Source organism: Heloderma suspectum, chromosome 3 (genome assembly GCF_057233095.1).
Source record: "Heloderma suspectum isolate Gila_16-S chromosome 3, 16-S_ref, whole genome shotgun sequence".
NCBI classification, from domain to species: domain Eukaryota; kingdom Metazoa; phylum Chordata; class Lepidosauria; order Squamata; family Helodermatidae; genus Heloderma; species Heloderma suspectum.
This window is the reverse complement of record NC_139460.1, coordinates 39,305,254-39,320,264: the sequence shown is the minus strand read 5'-3', so window position 1 is coordinate 39,320,264 and position 15,011 is coordinate 39,305,254. Positions and strand designations below refer to the sequence as shown.

Here is a 15,011-nt window from a genome sequence, read left to right as displayed (position 1 = left end):
GTTGCTGGGGAACATGGGCAGGAAGGTGCTCTTGCACTCATGTCCTGCATGTTGCACCCATGTCCAACCCTGGTCGGCAGAGGGTTGGCCATTGTGTGAACAGAATGCTAGACTAGATGTACCCTTAGTCTGATCCAGCATGGCTCTTCTTATGTCTTGTATCTGATGTTAGAGCAGACCCATTGAAATGAATGGGACTTACATTAGACTAACACTGAATACAAACCTCAGCTCCCCAGTAGAGCATTTGATATCAGTAGGAGATACTTAAAACATTATTTATTTATAATGCGTTGGATCCATACTTAGTCATACTTAGAGCCCTGAAATCCATAGGACTTAACTTAGTTACGACTAACTTAAGTCCCAAGGATTACAACGGGTTTACTCTAAGTATGGCTAAACCTGAATCCAGCCCCATTTATATTTGTTAGTTACCTTATCTTCTAAATCAGGGTGTAGAACATGTTGCCTTCCAGATGTTGCTGCACAGAAACTCCCATCAGCCCTAACCAGCATAGTCAATGGTGAGGTATGATGGGAGCTGCAGTCCAACAACATCTGGAGGGGACACAGTTCCTGATCCCACTCTATAGGTGATATACAATAGTTAAATTTAAAACAAATTAAAACACAAATAATTCAATCAAATTTCACATGATAATCCAGAACCAGTGTGGTGAGTAAAGCATAATACTAACAACAAAGTCACCTAATCACAAAAAGCAGGGATGGGGAGCCTCTGGAGGTTCCACATCTGGCCCACAGAGATTCTGGGCTCCATCTGTGGGCCCTTCCCGAAGCCCAGCCCCTGGAAGCTACCAGGGGCTTGGGTAAAAGGCACAGAGAGAAATCCCTGCTGTTATCTCCAGTCCCCTGCACACTGCTCCCCTTCCAAGTTGGGAGGGCCAGGAGCGAAGGGGACTGAGGGGCAAAGGAGATTGAGCTAGCTCAGCTTCACCTGCTCTGCAGTGGGAGGTGTGGGGCAGGCAAAGCTTCCCCAGCTGAGGTGCCAGGTGCATTATCCACCCAGTGGTTTGGCCAGGGCACCTTTGCCGTGTACAGGCCTTTCTTGTATGGGGAAAGACTCCACACAACAAAGCTGGATCCGCAGCCGAAGGAGATCTAGCCAGCGCTTTGACCAGGGAACAAATGACATCAGCCTGCCTGGTGCCAACATTGTCATCTTCTCAGGGCAAGGTTAAAACTGTGCTCTTCTCTCAGGCATTTGGCAGCATATAACAAGCTTTTTGATCAGGCCCTGGATTGTCTCTGGCTGATTGTTTTAAATTGTTTTAGATACATGTTGTTCTGTGTACTACCTGTTTTATGTCATTACGTGAATGGTTTTTTATACTTTATATAATGTATTTTAATTGTTTTTAAATTTTGTGAACCAATCAGAGTGCTTTGGCTATGGGACGGTACAGAAATATAATAAATGAATGAATGATATCAAGTGGCATGTCCCCTGCCCACCAACATCATTCAGCTGACGGAGAGTCATCTGGCCTTCTACTCAAAAGTAGTTCCCCATCCCTGACACAGAGCTAAAACAAACCTTATAAATGTTAAAAATATTAAATATAGAGACAAATATTAATTGTTGTTGTTCAGTCGTGTCCAACTCTTCGTGACCCCATGGACCATAGCACGCCAGGCCTTCCTGTCCTGCACTCTCTCCCGGAGCGTGCTCAATATTTAAAAGTTACTTAAAATAATCTTTAAAGATACTAAAATATATCAAAATTATGTTAAATGGCCTGGAAGAATAAAAAAAGCCTTTGTCTGGTGCTGGAAAGATGTTAAAATTGACACCTAGGGAGAGTATTCCACAACTGGGGGAGTGGGGGGGGGGGACTGCTGAAAAGGCCCTCTGTCTTGTATCCACTCTTTAGTTCAGACTGAGAATGAAAGAGCATAGTATTTCTATTTGGACATAATTGTGTTAATATCATTACCTATTATGACTGTTGGAGAAAATGTAGGGGGTGTTGCTAATGAACTCGACCAAGACATATCAGGATCCACTTCTGCTCCTAAGCTCTCAGAAATGCATTTTGGTGTCTGTGCCTAAGATATATCAAACATATTATTATTATTTACAAAAAATCTAAAATAATTTTATTCCCATAACTAAAATAACTTAGAAAAAACAAGTACCTCAAAAAGCTTGGGGGTACATAGCAAACTTCCACTTAGCACTGGAAAATATCAAGTGAGATAATAAATTATTAGCCTTAGAGTGAGCATATACTATTTAAGATACTTAAGAGAACACTTTTTTCAAAGTAGTGAACAAAACTACTTTCAATACTGTAAACAAAGATAGACAAGAATATATACCACATTTGTTATTCTGTGGTGTTCCACATGTTTCTCTTAAAACAGCTGGACTGAAATATAAAAAAAGAAAAAATTGTTATTGAAAAGATTAAATGAAAAACCTCCTTAATAAATATCATGCAGACACAATGGTATCTTCACATAGACCCACTCTTGTGCAAATTAACTGCAAATTAACAGTGCAGGTATATTCCCAGTTGGATGGAAACAGAGTATTGTCATCCCAATATACAAGAAGGGTGATAAGCAAGATCCTAACAATTATTGACCAATAAGTCTTTTGGACATTGACTCTAAGCTATATTGTAAAATTTTATTAAACAAGCTGGAGGATTGGGAGTCTTCTAATTGTATTATCTATTCTGAACAGGCCAGTTTTACTATTGATCATTGCTTGACTCTTTATTTTTTAGCTCAGCAAGGCATTGCAGGACCTACTAAACAACTTCACGTTGCCTTTGTTGACTTAGCTGCAGCTTTCGACTGAACTGATAGAGAGCAGTTCCAACACAACCACCAGAGTAAGAGTGGGGATTTCTCGTTCATTAACTGAACCCATACCCACCAATGGAGGAGTTAAACAAGGGTGTCTTTTAGCTCCACTACTTTTTAATTTATATTTGAATGATCTAGTTTTAGAATTATCTAGGCCAGAATGTTTTCTTCCTGCAACTGGGGCAAAAAAAGTTTCTATTCTTCTATATGCTGATTACATGATTTTTATTATCACTCACTCGTATAGGTTTAAGTAGGTTACTGTCTAAGCTCAGTAAATATTGTACTAAAGAAAGGTTAAATATTAACTGTGCCAAAACAAAGATGATGGCATTCGGAAAGAGACATTCCCACTTCCAATGGTCCATTGATAGCCATCAGGTTGATCAGTGCCGGGAATTTAAATATTTTGGCATTCGTTTTACAGAAAATCTTTCCTGGAAAGCTCATGTAGAAGCAATTAAAGTAACGGCCTTAAGAACTATTGGAGCCATACTTAAATTTTATCATACTGCAGCAGGCGGTTTAGTTGATCCAGCTCTGAAAATTTTTCAGAGTAAGGTAATTGCCCAAATTTTATTATGAGGCTGCAGTTTGGGGTTGGGATGATTCTCTACCGGTCAAATTGGAGGCCCTTCAAAATAGATTTCTTAGGGAGCAATCCTATGCGGATCGACAGTTGCCTCTGAGCCCGGGGGCGACCACCTATCCAGTGCAGGGCAGGAGGAGTGGTGAGGAGCAGATCTCCTCCCTGCTCCTGCTGCCCTGCTTTTGTGGCTCGACAGTGATTTTGGCTGTCTAGCTGCAGGACCTCAGAGTACGGGGAGAGGCGGCCGGACAATACATAGGATGTGTCATACCAGCACTTCAACTTCCCCACCCCTGGGAACACCCCATTTCTCCTGCTCCATGATGCTCTTCCGAGCCTGGGGTCAATCCGCGCTGCCTATGAGGCAGCGCAGGAGAGGGCAGAGGCTGGTTCTTTGGGAACCAACCTATCCTATGGCTGTCTAGCTGCTGACTAGCAGCCATAGGATTGCGCCCTTAAAAAACTTTTAATTTTGCCTCCTGGCACTCCCGCTGCCTTGGTTCTGACAGAGGTTGGTCTTCCCTCCATCAGAGCTTGTATCCACTGTGCCTTGATTAATTACTAGAGAATTTTAAAAGAAACTTCTGTCCAGGTTTTCCCTAAATTATGCTATGAACAACTGTTAAACTGTAAATTCTGGAGCTCAAGATATTATAATTTACTACGATCCTATTTCACCTCAGTTGATGTATTTTCTACTCTGAATTCAAAAGAGACGTCACGGTGTTTTCGGGAAAGACAGCCCATTAATAACTCAAAATTTTCAAACTGGTATAGGCTCTACAAAAATGACCACCAAAGAGCTGCCTATTTGAAAAAGCTTACTTTCCCAAAACTTAGGCAAGCTTTTACAGCTCTTTGTTTTCAAACTATGCCAACAGCTATGACTGATGGCAGTTATTTTCAAATTCCTTGGGCCCAATGTTTATGTATTTGTGATGCCCCAGAGATCGAAGATCTGCCACATTATTTGCTGTCCTGCCCTTCTGAACCAAGGTCTACATTTCTGGGTTCTATTTTATCTTATTTGTACTGCAACACTGTTCCAGAGAAGATTTTCTATCTGATATATATCCCACTGTAACTCACAAGGTCTCTCTTTGCTTTGGCAGCATCGAAAATTTGTGAAAAATTTATCTCTGATTAAGCAGTTGACTGTTTGGGGGATATCTTGTTTTAATGGTCTTTTAGTTGTCTTAATTTTCAGATCATAATTATCCATTTAAATGTAGAAGCAGTATATTCTAAATTAATTTTAAAAAATGTACTGTGAATGTGTTTTACCCATTTTAGATTTTGACCTCATGTTCTATCTGCTCTAATTTTAGTTGTTTTATATTTGTGAATTGCCTATGGTCCATTACTAAATAAAAACGAATGAATGAACGAACAATGGTATCTTCACAGAATATTAGAAAATGGAAGACTTTCAGATATACAGACCATCAAAAGTTATATACCCTCAGAACTATCCTCAGTTATCAGAAATCATATTGACCAGCAACATTTAAATTTCTAAAATGGTATAGCAACAGACGAGGAAGGAAGTAAAAATATTTTTGTTAAAGAGGCTGGATTTAAACAAAAGAAAAAAAGATGCTGCCACCACTGTGACATTCATTGCATTAACCTTCTTTCAGTTCTGAAGTAGCAATCGCTGACTTTATTAATGATTAATAAAAAAGGTTTCCAATTGTGTACAATGTATATCTCCTTGCCGCGTTGAATGGAAGGGGCTCAAGGCTAGTACAAATATAGTGTTTTTGACATCGTACAGGCCTCTCATAGTGGGGGGTGGGGTGAGGAAGGGGGAAGTGCTTTTTGAAAACATCTCCATGTCAAAAATCACATCTATTCCAAGATGCCACACATGCTCACAGCCACATGAATTCCGCGATAGTATAGCCATATGGGCTATATCATGTTAGAAAACAGCATATGAGAGTAAATACACAACCTTGTTACTTAAGCATTATTTTTCAGTTAAGATTCCTAGAGAGATAGATATTAAGTTTATTTCTCCAGTGGTGAGCAAATCACAAAAGGAAAAAGCAAACCCTTTAGTGGACGTAAGCATAACAATTTGCATGTAGGCACTGTCATTGTAGAACATGGCATCAGGTATGCAACAACTCCTGCTAGCATGGGGTCACAGCTGATGGCTTGATCTTACAGACAGAAGTGTCATCTCAGTTTTCTGTCATGGGTCTGCATGCTGGCCAGGCACAGGATGCAGCTTTAGCTAGAATGGTGGAATTGATTGTTTGCACTGTTGCAACCAATACAGACTTAAGATCCCAGTGAGGGAACATTTAAATATGCAGTTATAATGTACCTTGCAAGGAGAAAGGAAGGTGAAGGACTCACTACTTCATTTGATTGATCCACTTGAATCCTTATCCTAGGGGCTTCACTATAAGTTTTGTCTGCAATAAATAAAATAGGTTAAAATTTATTTATTTATTTATTTATTCATTTCATTTCATTTCTATACCGCCCACTAGCCGAAGCTCTCTGGGCGGTTCACAAAAATTAAAACCAAACAACACATAATAAAACAATTTAAAATATATAGAACATTAAAACCACAATATAACAATACAACCACAATAAAACCTAGCAGCAGTGCAGGAGTTTAAAATACAGATTTAAAACAGCAAAGATAAAAATTTAGAAAGCTAAAATGCCTGGGAAAATAAAAAGATCTTCACCTGGCGCCGAAAAGAATACAATGTAGGTGCCAGGCGAACCTCACTAGGGAGCTCATTCCACAGCCGGGGTGCCACAGCAGAAAAAGCCCTCCTCCTAGTAGCCACCCGCCTCACTTCCTTTGGCAGGGGCGCACGGAGAAGGGCCGCTGACGATGATCTTAAGGTCCGGGCAGGCACATATGGGAGGAGGCGATCCTTCAGGTAACCTGGCCCCAAGCTGTTAAGGGCTTTGAATGTTAACACCAGCACTTTGAATCGGGCCTGGAAATGGACTGGCAGCTAGTGCAGCTGGAAAAGTACTGGCATAATATGAGCTCGCAGGCCAGTCCCTGTTAACAATCTTGCTGCCCTATTTTGGACCAGCTGAAGTTTCCGGACCGTTTTCAAAGGCAGCCCCACGTATAACGCATTGCAGTAATCCAGACGAGAAGTTATCAGAGCATAGATAACTGTAGCTAGGCTATCTCTGTCCAGATAAGGGCGTAGTTGGTATACCAGCCTAAGCTGATAAAAAGTGCTCCGTGCCACTGAGTTCACCTGTGCCTCAAGTGACAGTTCTGGATCCAAGAGCACCCCCAGAATACAAACGTGATCCTTTAGGGCTAGTGCAACCCCCTCCAAAACAGGTTGAATATCACCTGGCCAGGCAGACGAACCACCCACTAACAGTACCTCCATCTTGTCTGGATTGAGTTTCACTTTATTGGCCCTCATCCAGTCTGTTACCGTGCCCAGGCCCTGATTCAGAACAGCCACTGCCTCACCTGGGTTTGATGATTAAGAGAGGTAGAGCTGGGTGTCATCTGCATATTGATGGCACCTCAGCCCACACCTCCGGATAACCTCCCCCAGCGGTTTCATGTAGATGTTAAACAGCATGGGGGATAAAATAGAGCCCTGTGGAACCCCATGGCACAATTGCCATGGCACAGAGCAATAATCCCCCAGCACCACCTTCTGGAATCCGCCATCCAAATAGGAGCGGAACCACTGTAGTGCAGTGCCTCCAACTCCTAACCCAGACAACCTATCCAGAAGGATACCATGGTCGATGGTATCGAAAGCCGCTGAGAGGTCCAGGAGAATCAATAGGGTCGCACTCCCCCTGTCCCTCTCCCGGCAGAGGTCATCCCACAGGGCGACCAAGGCGGTTTCCATTCCAAAACCAGGCCTGAAGCCCGACTGAAATGGATCTAGATAATCCGTTTCATGCAACAGTGCCTGGAGCTGTCCTACAACCACCCACTCAAGCACCTTTCCCAGGAAGGGGATGTTGGCCACTGGCCTATAATTGTTAACATCCTCTGGGTCCAGGTTAGGCTTTTTCAGGAGTGGTCTAATTACCGCCTCTTTTAAAGCAGCAGGCACCACTCCCTCTCTCAAGGAGGAATTTACAACCTCCTGGACCCAGCCAGACATCCCCTCCTTGTTTGATTTAATAAGCCATGAAGGGCAAGGGTCAAGCACACAAGTGGTCGATTGGACTTGGCCAAGCACCTTGTCCGCATCCTCAGGCCTCAGTAACTGAAACTCATCCAATAAAACTGGACCAGACGGTGCTCTGAACGCCTCTACCAATGGAACTGCATTAAGGGTGGTGTCCAATTCATGACGAATCTGAGCGACTTTATCCTCAAAGTGCCGTGCAAACTCGTCACAGCGTGCGACCGAGGGTTCCACCATCTCTCCCCCTGGCCCAGAATGTAACAGGCTGTGAACCACTCGGAAAAGCTCCGCTGGACGACACTGAGAAGACGCAATGCTGGTGGAAAAGAACTGTCTCTTTTCCACCCTCACCGCCACAGAGTAGACTTGATAGTGAGCTCTTACCTGTGTTCGGTCAGACTCAGCACGAGTTTTCCTCCACCTGCGTTCTAGCCGTCTCCCCTCTTGCTTCATTGCCCTCAGCTCAGGTGTATACCAAGGAGCTGGCCGGGCTCTGCTCAGAGGGAGAGGGTGCTTGACACGATCGTGTCAACTGCCCGAGTCATCTCTGCATTCCACAGAGCGACCTGGGCTTTGACAGGAGCACCAGCCATACCAATGTAAAAAAATAACTTTTTTTGCAATCCTAAAGGCAGTTAAACTGAGATCTTGTACTGTCTTATTCTGTAGTGGCCTCAACAAAGTCTTCAGGGCTAAGGAATTTGGTTCTTTAAAACTTAAATGGCATTAGAAGCACAACACAACTTCACGTATATGCTGATGGGATCTCAGCTAGCGGTGACTGACAAAGAAAGAGATCTTGGGGTAGTGGTGGAAAGTTCAATGAAAATGTCGATTCAGAGTGCAGCTGCTGTGAAAAAGGAAAAGTCCATGTTAGGTATAATTAGAGAAGAAATGGAAAATAAAACTGCCAGTATCATACTACCCTTATACAAATCTATGGAGAGATCACACTTGGGATAATATGTACAGTTCTGGTCACTGCACCTATAAAGGATACATAGAGTTGGAAAAAGTGCAGAAAAGGGAAACTATAATGATCAAGGGGCTGGAGCAACTCCCCTACAAGGAATGGTTACAACAACTGCAGAGGAAGAATCACAGGGGAACCTGCATGAGAGTGAGCAAGAGGCTAAAGGTCAGTCAAACAGAGGCGATGAAACCCAGGCCTACAAGAAGAAGAAGAAAAGAGTGGTAGTAGTGGGAGACTCCTTGCTGCGTGGGATCGAGACCCAAGTATGTCGCGAAGACCCGTGGACTCGCCAGGTATGTTGTCTCCCGGGAGGACAGATTAGAGACGTGACTGAAAGGTTGCCTGCACTCATAAAGCCCACTGACAGGTATCCCTTTCTTCTCATCCATGTGGGAACAAATGATACCGCCAAGCGGAGCTACGAAGAGATCACGTCAGACTTTGAAGCTTTGGGAAGGAAACTCAAGAACTTTGGGGCCCAGATAGTTTTCTCATCCATCCTTCCAGTAGTTAGAAGAGGGATAGAAAGGGAACGAAGAATACTCCGGGTGAATGACTGGCTACAAAGGTGGTGCCGACGAGAGAGATTTGGATTCTGGGACCACGGGCTATACTTCCTGGAAGATGGGCTGTTGGCTAGGGATGGGTTGCACCTCACAAAGGCTGGGAAGAATGTGTTTGGCCACAGCATGAAGAACTTCATCAGGAGGGCTTTAAACTGAATCCTACGGGGAAGGGAGATGTAATGTTGGGGGTAACAATGGACAAAGGCGCATGCACTGCAATGGAGAGAACAGCGCTGATAGCGCCCAATAATAGTCTTCAGACACATGTAGGAAGAAAGCCAGACTATGAAGCACATGGTCTTCGATGTCTATATACTAATGCCCAGAGTATGGGAAACAAACAGAACAAACCTGAACTCTTAATACAAGAGGGAAATTATGACCTGATAGGTATAACTGAGACTTGGTGGGATGACTCTCATGACTGGAATACAGCAATTGAAGGATATAACTTGTTCAAAAAGAACAGGAGGAACAGAAAGGGAGGTGGGGTTGCACTGTATGTGAAAAATACATATCTCTGCACAGAAATACAGGAGGAGGAGCTTCCTCCTGTAGCCCCATCGAGAGCATCTGGGTTGAAATAAATGGAGCAAAGAATAAAAGGAACCTGGTGGTCGGAGTCTACTACCGGCTACCCAATCAAGGAGAAGACAAGGATGAAACTTTTGAAAAGCAAATTGCCAATGTTTTAAGGAAGCATGATGTAGTAGTAATGGGGGACTTCAATTTCCCCGATATTTGTTGGGAGACAAATTCGGCAAAACATGGCCCCTCCAGGAAATTCCTGACTTGTGTGGCGGATAACTTCCTCCTACAGAAAGTAGAGGAAGGAACTAGAGGATCGGCTATCCTTGACTTGATCCTAACCAACAGAGATGATTTAGTGGATAAAGTAGCAGTTACAGGAACTCTGGGGGAAAGCGACCATGTTGTACTCGAGTTCTTGGTTCTAAGGGAAGCAAAAGCCGAGTGTAGTCAAACGCATACCCTGGATTTTAGGAAAGCTGATTTGATTAAACTCAGAACAATGATCAGTAAGGTCCCATGGCAAGCGATGCTAGCGAGAAAAGGAGTCCAAGATGGGTGGGAGCTTTTAAAAAAGGAAATTCTCAAGGCACAATCACAAGCAATTCCAACAAGAAGAAAAGGTGGAAGACAACAGAAGAAGCCAATGTGGCTTCACAAAAAGCTTAGGGATGACCTGAAAACAAAAAAGGACACATATAGGAAGTGGAAAGAAGGCCAAGTAACAAAGGAAGAGTACAGGCAGATAGCACAGAATTGCAGGGATGGCGTCAGGAAGGCTAAAGCTGAGAATGAGCTGAGGTTAGCAAGGGATGTTAAAAACAACAAAAAGGCTTTCTTCAGCTACGTGCATAGTAAAAGGCAGAGGAAAGAAATGGTGGTTCAGCTATTAAATAAGGATGGCAAAACAATAACAGATGACAAAGAAAAGGCAGAGGTGCTCAATTCCTACTTTGGCTCAGTCTTCTCCCAAAAGAGGGTCTATGACCCCCCTGGCAAAGGCCAAGTACAGGCTGAAGGGGCAGGATTGCAGCTTGAGATCGACAGGCATATGGTCAAGGAACACCTCATTACTTTGAATGAGTTCAAATCTCCAGGGCCAGATGAACTGCATCCTAGAGTCATAAAGGAACTGGCAGAAGAACTCTCAGAACCGCTGTCTATTCTCTTTGAGAAATCATGGAGGACGGGGGAAGTGCCAGATGACTGGAGGAGGGCTAACGTTGTCCCTATCTTCAAAAAGGGTAAAAAGGAGGAACCTGGGAACTACAGACCAGTCAGTCTGACATCAATCCCTGGGAAAATTCTGGAGCAGATCATAAAGCAATCCATCTGGAAGCACCTTGACAACAATGCAGTGATTACTCGAAGCCAACATGGATTTGTCAAAAACAAGTCCTGCCAGACAAATCTGATCTCATTTTTTTATCAAGTAACCTCCCTTGTAGACCGTGGGAATGCTGTAGACATCATATACCTCGACTTCAGCAAAGCTTTCGACAAAGTGCCCCATGATATCCTGATGAGCAAACTAGCTCCAAGTGGGCTAGATGAAACAACGGTCCGGTGGATCCACAGTTGGCTACAGAATCGGACTCAAAGAGTGCTTATCAATGGGACCTTCTCAAACTGGGGAGAGGTTAACGAGTGGGGTACCGCAGGGCTCAGTCCTGGGCCCGGTGCTCTTCAACATTTTTATTAATGACTTGGAGGAGGAGGTGCAGGGAATGCTGATCAAATTTGCAGATGACACAAAATTGGGAGGGATAGCTAATACTTTGGAAGACAGAAACAAAATTCAAAGTGATCTGGATAGACTGGAGCGCTCGGCAGAAAACAACAGAATGACATTTAATAGGGACAAATGCCAAGTTCTGCACCTAGGAAAAAGAAACCAAATGCACAGTTACAAGATGGGGGATACATGGCTCAACCACACTACAAGTGAGAAGGATCTTGGAATCGTTGTCAATCACAAGCTGAACATGAGCCAACAGTGTGATGTGGCTGCAAAAAAGGCAAATGCTATTTTGGGCTGCATTCATAGAAGCATCACTTCCAAATCCCGGGAAGTACTAGTTCCCCTCTACTCACAACTGGTTAGGCCTCATCTGGAGTACTGTGTCCAGTTCTGGGCACCACACTTTAAGAAAGATGCAGACAAACTGGAGAGGGTTCAGAGGAGGGCAACAAAGATGATCAGGGGACTGGAAGGAAAGCCCTATGAAGAGAGACTGAAAGAACTGGGCATGTTTAGCCTTGAGAAGAGAAGACTGAGGGGAGATATGATAGCGCTCTTCAAGTACTTGAAAGGTTGTCACAGAGAAGAAGGCCAGGATCTCTTCTTGATCATCCCAGAGTGCAGGACACGGAATAATGGGCTCAAGTTACAGGAAGCCAGATTCCGGCTGAACATCAGGAAAACTTCCTGACTGTAAGAGCAATACGACAATGGAACCCATTACCTGGGGAGGTGGTGGGCTCTCCCACACTGGAGGCCTTCAAGACGAGGCTGGACAGCCATTTGTCAGGGATGCTCTGACTTGGATTCCTGCATTGAGCAGGGGGTTGGACTTGATGGCCTTGTAGGCCCCTTCCAACCCTACTATTCTATGAATCTTTGAATCTAAAACTGGGACTATTCAGCTTAGAAAAGAGGTGAGTAAGGGGACACATGATAGAGGTATACAAAATTATGAATGGTGTGGAACAAGTGGATAGGGAGACATTTTTCTCCCTCTCTCATATACTGCAACCCGGCATCATCCCATGAAGTTGGTTGGTGGGAGCTTCAGGACAGATAAAAGGAAGCATTTCTTCACACAGCACATAGTTAAATTATGGAATTCACTACTACAAGATGTAGTGATGGGCACCAATTTGACTTTAAAGAGGAATTGGACAAACTTCTGGAGGAGAAAGCTATCAATGGCTACTAGTCCTGATGGCTATATGCTACTTCCAGTATAAGAGGCAGTATGCCTATGTATACCAATTGCTGGGGAACATGGGTGGGAAGGTATTGTTACCCTCATATCCTGCTTGTGGGTTACCCACGGGCAGCTGGTTGGCCACTGTGTGAACAGAATGCTGGACTAGATGGACCTTGGTCTGATCCAGCATGGCTCTTAACAGGCAGGACATGTAACAAAAAGTTGCAGCTTGGAGTACTCCCTCTTCAGAATTCCAGCCTCTCCATTCCATTCCCTCTCCCCCATTTTCCATCCCCCAAACTCAAGTCAGTCAGCATATTATGGCCACTGAGCATGCTCAAACCTCACTGGGTTGATGGAGGATTCCTTCTTAGGGTTCTCTCTAAATAATGTTTGTACTTCTGCAAACATCAGGATTTCCTTGAATCTACTGATACCTCCCTCTTGAGCACAGCTGACTGGTGTGTGTGTGTGTGTAGTGGGGAAGACAGTAAAGCAGGGATAAGGGGAATGGAATGTTGTATCCCGGAAGATGGCACGGCTGGTTGGCTAGAACCCTGAACATGGGAACTCTACACTGTAACTTTTTGCTGAATGTCCCACTTGTAACTTCATACTATCTGCTTTTTGCGTAAGAAATTTTCTGATCATATTATTGCGATACATCCCCCTTTAAACTTCTAAATCATACATGTAAAGCTTTTCACCTGTTTCTGTGTTGCTTGGGCCCAGTTCTTCTGTGGGAGAAGCAAATAATGGTATAGTTTTATTTCGTTCTTTAAAAATCATTGGAGTTGATGCTGATGGGCTACTTGTAGACAGCTTCCCCTTTGGTGTTTTAAATATACTTTGATCCAGACATCTAGTGTTATGTTCAGGGTTTTCTGGTCTTTTAAAGTCATAAGGTGGAGCTTCTGAACTGAGTTCTTCAAACCAGTTGAGACTTATTGGCCCTAAGTCTAAGAAAAGCAATACATTATTCAGGACACCATGATACATTAAGAAAATATCACTAAGGGATGACAATACCCTCCACATAATGTATAATACATCATATACCATAATCTTGAATTCGTCAGTCTCACATGTAGCTGAGCAGAGAAGGTACATCCTGAGACAGCATGATATAATCAATTCTCAACCCCAAAGTTTTGCAGAACGACTTCTTCTTTCTGAAGAAAGAAATCTCCTCAAACTCAGATTTGCCAGCGATACAGTGCCACATTTTGGGTTTTCATAAGCAATGCTCAAAATTATGCCAACAGAAAGTAGCCAACACAGAGAGATGGCAGGCAGGAAATTTGGAAAATTGCTGCGGAAGTAGTCCACTAGTTAGCTCAGCTACCATTTGAGAAGAGAAGGGCTTAAAAATTAACATGCAACTTGTATTTATTACGCTTCTATACTGCCCAATAGCCAAAGCGCCCTGGGTGATTAATAAAAATTAAAACCATAAGATACAATAAACCTTTAAATGTTTAAATCATAATAAATCCAAAATAAAAATCAGAGTAAACCAGTTGCTGACCAGAGTGTAAATTGTATAAATGTCCTTCATTGATACTCCAATGCCTCTTCATTTTAACCTAGACCAAAAGACAGTTCCTTCATAATGTGTACACACACACCCTACATCCTCCACTAAAGCAAGGTGTGTCTGCCCAAACTGAGGCAATTCCCCTCTCCCACTGCAGTCACCCATGATACAGCTCACACTGTTCAAGTGGTCCCTCGACCATTTGAAGAGGCTTTCGGCAGGCCTGCGGGGGGTAAGAGGGGAGGGGAAATCAGTTGTGTGAGCAACCATCCACTTGGTCAGCTGTTCGATACAACCCATTATTTGCAACAGGAACAATGTTTCTGCTCTTCAACCCTCAACTGAATTGTACTAAAAAATATTAATGACAACTCCAAGTATCATATACTGACACCAGGATATCTGACCCCCACCTCCAAGCAAATACTAGGTTCAGATGAGTTCCCTCTGGACTACAGCAAGGAAAGTAAGGGTTAAATTCACCCTCCACACCTGCTCTGATCAGATTAATTATCAGCACCATCCCTCTCCCCACCCCACTGATTAAACCTGAATTTTAAAAACCTGCCCACATGCAGATACATTTAATATCACTTGACATTTTGGCCCACACTATATACTCTGATAAGTTTGATTTATTATTATTATTATTATTATTATTATTATTATTTATTCATATAGTGGTATCCATGTACATGGTGCTTTGCAGGTGCCTACCCTAAGGTATTAGCTTCATATTAGTAAAAAGGTAAAGGTAAAGGTGTCCCCAACCAGTCGTGTCCGACTCTAGGGTGCGGTGCTCATCCCCGTTTCTAAGCCAAAGAGCCAGCGCTGTCCGAAGACGCTTCCGTGGTCATGTGGCCGGCATGACTGAACACCGAGGTGCA

General features: G+C 43.4%; 2 protein-coding genes across 9 annotated transcripts in view; one reads left to right on the top strand and one right to left on the bottom strand.

Moving 5' to 3' along the window:
• N4BP2L1 (NEDD4 binding protein 2 like 1) overlaps positions 1-5,128 on the top strand; it is a 68,191-nt gene extending 63,063 nt beyond the window's left edge. The window contains exon 6 of one of the 2 annotated variants that reach the window (XM_084842995.1): positions 2,760-5,128. In XM_084842995.1, the coding sequence (XP_084699121.1) occupies positions 2,760-2,833 (74 nt within the window). In that variant the 3' untranslated portion in view covers positions 2,834-5,128. The remainder of the gene's footprint in view (positions 1-2,759) is intronic. The other variant, XM_084842998.1, reaches the window with a different exon arrangement.
• Positions 1-15,011, bottom strand: part of BRCA2 (BRCA2 DNA repair associated) — a 59,446-nt gene that overhangs the window by 38,951 nt on the left and 5,484 nt on the right. For 4 of the 7 annotated variants that reach the window (XM_084842980.1, XM_084842984.1, XM_084842985.1 and 1 more), the window contains exons 3-7: positions 13,295-13,546; positions 5,766-5,856; positions 2,347-2,396; positions 2,164-2,204; positions 1,962-2,073 (exon numbers count right to left, since the gene is read on the bottom strand). In XM_084842980.1, coding sequence (XP_084699106.1) covers positions 1,962-2,073; positions 2,164-2,204; positions 2,347-2,396; positions 5,766-5,856; positions 13,295-13,546 — 546 coding nt within the window. Of the gene's footprint in view, positions 1-1,961; positions 2,074-2,163; positions 2,205-2,346; positions 2,397-5,765; positions 5,857-13,294; positions 13,782-15,011 lie in introns of those variants that run through there. The other 3 variants (XR_014789021.1, XM_084842979.1, XM_084842983.1) reach the window with 1 other exon arrangement.